At 37.3% G+C, this 6,484-nt stretch overlaps 1 protein-coding gene across 3 annotated transcripts in view; it reads left to right on the top strand.

Moving 5' to 3' along the window:
• The first annotated feature begins 1,468 nt into the window (after positions 1–1,468).
• Positions 1,469–6,484, top strand: part of TMEM241 (transmembrane protein 241) — an 82,682-nt gene continuing 77,666 nt past the window's right edge. For all 3 annotated transcript variants that reach the window (XM_032467508.1, XM_032467507.1, XM_032467509.1), the window contains exons 1-2: positions 1,469–1,625; positions 3,331–3,377. In XM_032467508.1, coding sequence (XP_032323399.1) covers positions 1,554–1,625; positions 3,331–3,377 — 119 coding nt within the window. In that variant the 5' untranslated portion in view covers positions 1,469–1,553. The remainder of the gene's footprint in view (positions 1,626–3,330; positions 3,378–6,484) is intronic.

The following is a 6,484-nucleotide window of genomic DNA, read 5'->3' as shown; positions in this document are numbered from 1 at the left end:
AGAATTGTCCATGTGTGCTGTCAAACACACACACACACACACACACACACACACACACACACACACACACACACATTATTTAAAAAGATTAATGAGAGGAAAAACCCCACAAAAAACTGTTTAATCCAAGCTCCCCTCTTTTTTATTCAATAAACATTTGATTGAGGGTTTATGGATCAATTTTCAAAAAGTAAATTAATAACTATGACCCTTTTGTCTCATAGATCTCAATTAACAATACAAATAGTTAAATTGTGTGTATGTGTGTGTGTATAGAAGGTCTAACTTAGTCTCATATATCACCTTGTTGTTTTTCAATGTAAGACTTGATTTTTATTCAGTCTTTGTTTTGTGGAACAGAATAATGCAGCTTTGGAAAAATCAATCTCTGGTAAGATCTATCAGCACTTTTGCTACAAATGTCAACTCCTATTTGTATGGTTCTTTATTGTTGTAGTTGTTCCTACTTGCTAAGCAAATTCTGTCAGAGAAAATAAGTTAGGCAATAACTGGGAAATAAGGCCTGAATATGAATTTTTTCATCTACTAAAAGAGCTCAGGAAATCTCAGGTAAATAATAAGCACTGATTTCAAGCAAATTCTTTTGGGCAAAAATCTCCTTTGTAAGGACTCTTTAGCTCAGAAATAGGTTTCCTAAAATAATATCAAGGAAAAATAACTTTTTAGTTTATTTGTGTTTTCTATGGAGACAACGTATCCAATATTTTCATGGATAATATAGTCTGATAAGCAATTTTAGGTTGGGAATACAGATAAAAAAAGAGTGATGGTTTCCTGGCATATGGGATATTTCCAAAAACCTGTGTGTTTCTACATGCTGGGACACTTGTATCTCTAGTTCCTGACAGAGTCCATCAGTGTGTGCTACCATCTGCCCAAAGCCTAACTAGGTCAGTTTTCCACCCTAGAGGCTAGGAATAGTCGCTGTGCTTGAAACTCTACTTTTTGAAGGATTTCTTACTCTAAGGAAATTTCAAAGCAATTGGATTGACGTCTCCTAAAGGAAAAATTATTCTCGTTATAGTCCCTCCCCGCCCCCCCCCCATCCTGGCCTTCCTTTAAAATAGCATTTATTGTTGTTAGCTTTTAAGGTGCCATTTGCAAAAATAATACAGACTGAATGTAGAAAACAGAATTCAGTAAAGCACAAACAACAGTCTGGTCCACCGGTTGGAGCCAATATTCGTAAACTTTTCTCTCTAAATGCTAATTGAGTGCTTGTGGACTGTTTTGTCAACTGCCTTTTTCCCCCTCCTCTACCATTTTCTACTTTTTTACAAGGACAACGGTCCTCTCTTGCTCTCCACAGGGTCGCAGCACTGGCACGTTGGCTGCCGCCCCGCCCACCGCCCAGGCTGCAGAGCCTGCGGAAGGGCGGCCCCTTTAAGAGGCAGGCGCAGGGGGCGGTCCCCAGCGCCGATTGGCGGAGCTCGCAGCCACGTGGCGGTCCTGGCCGCAGCGGCGGTGGCCCGGCTCCGGCGGTGGCGGTGGGGCTCCCGGGGGGGTCCCCGGGAAGGAGCGCAAGTTGACAGATGTACATGAGGAGGTGCCTGGTCGGCCTCACGTTTTGTATCTGCTACTTGGCTTCTTACCTCACGAACAAGGTGAGGGGGGCGGGCGCGGGGTCGTGAAGATTGGCAGTGGGGGATCTGAGTTCCCAAATCGTACGCGGAGCAAATGCTGCCTCCAGATTTTTATCTGATTTGTTGCTGATGATGACGGAGAAGACGACGACTCTCTGTACGATGCTTTTTTAGAAATAGGTTTGTTGGACAGTACTGTCCCCATTTATCGTCCTGTAATGCATTCTTTACATTTCCTGAGAAGCCAGGTTTTTTGACTGGTGAATTCTCAGGAACTTAATTTTGGGATATGTGGACTACTTTTTAGGGAAAGAAAAAAACAACTGGCTCCTGTTCCCTCGGAGATGAAAGAGTAGGAGAAGGAATCAGTCACATCCTGCCTTCTCTTCTAAACACGCCCCTGCCTCAGAACCCCACAAGATTCCAGAAGCCTTTAAATAGGAGATATCAATCCATCTCCATTTCCGCCTCACACCACTGATTTCCAAACCTATTTTTACTGTCTCCATCCCAGGGACTTCCAGTGTATTCAAGAGTTTTTCGTGGAATTATTTAAAAAAATAAAATGTAAACTTAATTTTGTTTAAAGTGATGTTATAAAACCCTTTTGATGAAGAGGCAGAAAAGCAGTGGTACCATGTTTTTATTTTGTTAGGAGGGAGAAAGTGGCCTTGGATTTGGTACCATGCAGGGAAATGTTGGATCCCCATGGGCTACAGTAGGGCATCACCCCATCCTAGACTCTGGGAATGGACACTAAACAAAAGTGGTGATACAGGGCCCAGGACCACCTTTCCCCACTAAAGGCCTCTACTGCTCTCTCCCCACTCCCTTCCTGAGGAAAAAACCCTCTTGCTCTTTGCAAAAGAACTGTTAACAAACAGCATTTTCTTATACCTTCTTTCTTAATGTGAGTGGCTGTCTTCAGTATATTCGGAGGATGCCCCTGAACTCCGCTTCCACCTTGTCCAGTTAATTTTCAGTTATGGTGGTGGGCTTCTGAAGATCCAGTAGTACCACCTTTCTGGAAGGCAGTGATAACGTTTGCATCCTGGCTCAACCTTCTTGGCCTTTAATCTCTCTAAACCTAAATTTTTGAATTTCAAGATGGGATTAAAAAGTCCTTTTCAAAGAGTAGTTATGAGGATTAATTGATATAATGTTCATAAGGAGGGTGGCCGAGTGCCCAGCATTATGATAAATGCTCTATAAGATAAGTGGTAGGTGCTCTAGAAGAAAGGAAAGGAGGAAGGGAAGACAGTCTTTTGCTTGTGGTACGACACAATAATGACTAGCTTTTAGCAGATTTGTTCTTTTCCTCATGGGACAGGTAGCTAAACTAAGAACATTAGTTGGTGGTAGACCTACTCAGGAATATATGAATTTGTGAAAACCTGGCTTTTTCATTTAACTATTCAAATTTGTCTAGCTAACCTGATGGATATATTGATAATGTTTCACTTTAAAAACAGAATGACCTTACTTTGTTTCTATATAATCATCAGAAAGGGCAGAGTAACAGGTCTTTCATGAAAACCCACAAGTCAAGTCTTTAGTATGACTTGGAAGGTCATTTTTTTCCCCAGTGTGTGATTTTTGGGAGGTATAAAGCCTTTTTTGAAACTTGAGTGTACTTATGTTTCTTCAGTAGGGATTACTTTGATTATATGGTTTATCAATTCACTATAATTTGAAAATGTCCATTAACCTGGTATTTGTTTTTCAGTATGTTCTGTCTATCTTGAAGTTTACCTACCCTACATTATTCCAAGGGTGAGTATCTTCTATGCCTTCTATACACGTTTGTGGGAAATATCCAACCAGCATCATTTAATGTCCTTTAAAATATTTTTAATGACTGCATAGATTTTTTTCATCAGATAGACATACTATTAATTTATTTAGCCATTCTATTAATGGCATTTAAATTATGTCCCATTTTGGGGGTATAAACACAACAATGTTATCAAACATTTTTTGCATTCAAATCTGCCAAATTTCTAACTATTTTTTGAAATAGATTCCTATATAAGAAATTTAGATAAAAGAATATGAACTTCTTTAGTATTCTTTTTGAATATTAACAAATCCTTTTCCAGCATCATTTTACCAATTAACAATGTTACCCAGTCTGTATATGAAAGTGTCTACGATGTTGTACTCAAACCACAACTGTTAACTTTTTTCCTCTCTCTGCTGATTTCATGAGCAAAAAATTTGTTTTGTCTTATCATTTCTTAGATGAAGTTGGACAGTTTTCTTCTGTTTATTACCCACTTGTATCTCTTTTTTAGTGAATTATCTATTTGTGCTTTTTACCCCTTTATTTTTACTAGGGTTTTCATATTTTTCTTATTAATTTAATTCTTTATATTTTAAGGATGCTAACCACCTTTCCATCATATTTATTGGAATTTCTTTTTTCAATTTGTTCTTTGCTGTTTTCATTTTGATTATAATTATTTTGATTATTTAATTTTTAAGTGACCTCATAGAAAATTCATTGTTTGAACATAGGAATGAAGCTGCAGAGAGAAACACAGAGGAATCCAGTGTGTGGTCTTGTGACTGGGGGATGCTATTGTTAGAAAAAAGATAGAAAGTAGTACAGGATCAGGTCTATAGTCTGGGCAGTGCAGAAGCAGCATGGAGTGCTCTGGCACTCACATTACCTTTTTCACCTCAAACTCTGCCCTCCCCCCAGCTTTAAAAAAATGTGTTTCTATTGATTGTGTCTTTTGTGATTGATACTATTGCTTTTATGTTTATTCTGCTCCATCACAAGATCATGTAGCTATTCACCTATATGTCATTAGAGCTTTTGTTCAATTTTTAATTATTGTCCATTTATTTTAGCTTATAGTGCAGTGTGAAGAAATCATCCCTCCCCTAATGGTTTCATTTATACTACCCTCATTATTTGTCAGTTTTTATGAAAAGAGGCTAGTGCTAAATTGTTTCAATTATTATAGCTTTTAAATATGTGGCAGAGCACGCCATCCCTCATTCTCTTCTTCCTTTTTTTTTTTTTTTTTTAATATCACACAAATGCACACACAAAAAAGCAGATGTAGAGATCTTAATGTCAGACAAGGTTGAATTCAGGACAAAAAGAGTTAAGCAAGTGAGAAAAGGTGTATTATAATGCTAAAACATGCAGTTCAAAATGAAAAGACACATTACAATGCTGGAGCATGAAGTTCAAAATGAAAATAAAATAGTGATGAGTATCAACCAGCAAAACAACAGGGTATCATCATTTGACAAGTAAAAACTCTGGGAATTCTAGGGACAAATAGCAACATACTAGTATTAGGAGATAAATTTACTACTAGTTTTCCATGACAGATCAACTGGACAAACAAAAAACTAGTGTGTGTGTATATATAAATAACTAAATAATATAACTAATAGTTAAATATCAAACTCTGTATTTTGAAAATAAAGATTATACTTTCTTTTCAAATGCCCATGGAATATTAACCATGAATAAAAGATCAATTATTTACAAAAAAGTAGCAATTATACCATTCCAGTGCACTAAAACTAGATCTTCATACCAAAACTAAAAATCCCTACTTACAAATGGTTCTTGAACGTGTAAAATGATAGTCTTCATTCATAAGAAAAATATAATATAAAATATATTTTACCAATAAGATTTGCAAAATAAAATTTCAAAATCTGATAACATGGCATTGATGAGGATGTAGAAAGCAGGTGCAGTCATACCTTGATCATGGGTGGCAAATTGGTAAAATATCTACAATTGGCACTTCGGTAGAATAAAGCAACATTGCAATGGTTTTAATCCTCCAATCCAGCAATTCTGCTTCCAGGAATTTACCTGAGAGATTTACTTGCATTTATGTACATGAAATATGTACAAAGATATACATGTGAACCATTGCAGCTTTTGTGACAGCAAGCATTTTTAAACAACCTAATTTTCATCTATACAGAACCAGTTAAATAAATGATACTGTATTCCTAATGGAATATCATTCAAACATTTAAAAAAAGGAAACTCTCATATATTAACGTGGAAAGGTCTTCATAATGCACTTGATGGGGAACAAAAGCAAGTCCATAACAGTCTATAACACTTCCATCATGTCAAAGTGTATGTATGGTTTTTTTATTAAAAAAAAAAAAAGAAACTAGTGAGAGTGGTTATTATAGGAAAAGATGGACACAATGCAGATAGTGAACAAGGGGAAGGAAGAAGGCTTTTCACCACTTTTTTATGAATTTTTGTTCTTTATATTATCACTAATATGTAATTTTAGGTGAACTTTAGAATTACTTTGCCAGATAATAGTTCATGTTTCATAGCAAGTATTTCATACCTCATATTTCATAGCAAAACTTTAAAAAGTATCATCTATGGTTGTGTGTATTTCAGCCAACAAGGCTGGAATATTGCCTTCTCATTTTCAGATCCTGACTGTCCTTCACTTTTCTCCGGGAAGAGGGGCTTAGGGAACTTATATGTGGAAGGATGGTGTTTTCACCTGAATTGGCTTTTCCCCTCCTTGTAGAGGAGTCCGACTGAATGCACCTCCCTCAATAGAATGTAAGGTCTATAAAGGTCAAGAATTTAAAAAAAAAAAATCTGTTTTGTCACTGGAGTATCCCCAATGCCAAGAGCCATGCCTGGCACATAGGAGGTGCATAGTAGGGCAGAATAACTCATTCTACAAAAATGTATCACAGGCACACTATGCACCAGTCACTTTTCTAGACACTTGGGCTACTTCAGTGAAGAAAAGAAAGACGCCTGCCCTCCGGAGCCTGCTTGCCTCTGTGTGTCCCTTCACTTTACCTGCCGTGAATGGTGTCCTCTGTCCCGTTGCCTGATTCAGAAACCTGGGCTATTC

Source organism: Camelus ferus, chromosome 24, assembly GCF_009834535.1.
Source record: "Camelus ferus isolate YT-003-E chromosome 24, BCGSAC_Cfer_1.0, whole genome shotgun sequence".
NCBI lineage: Eukaryota > Metazoa > Chordata > Mammalia > Artiodactyla > Camelidae > Camelus > Camelus ferus.
This window is presented reverse-complemented; position numbering and strand designations above follow the sequence as displayed.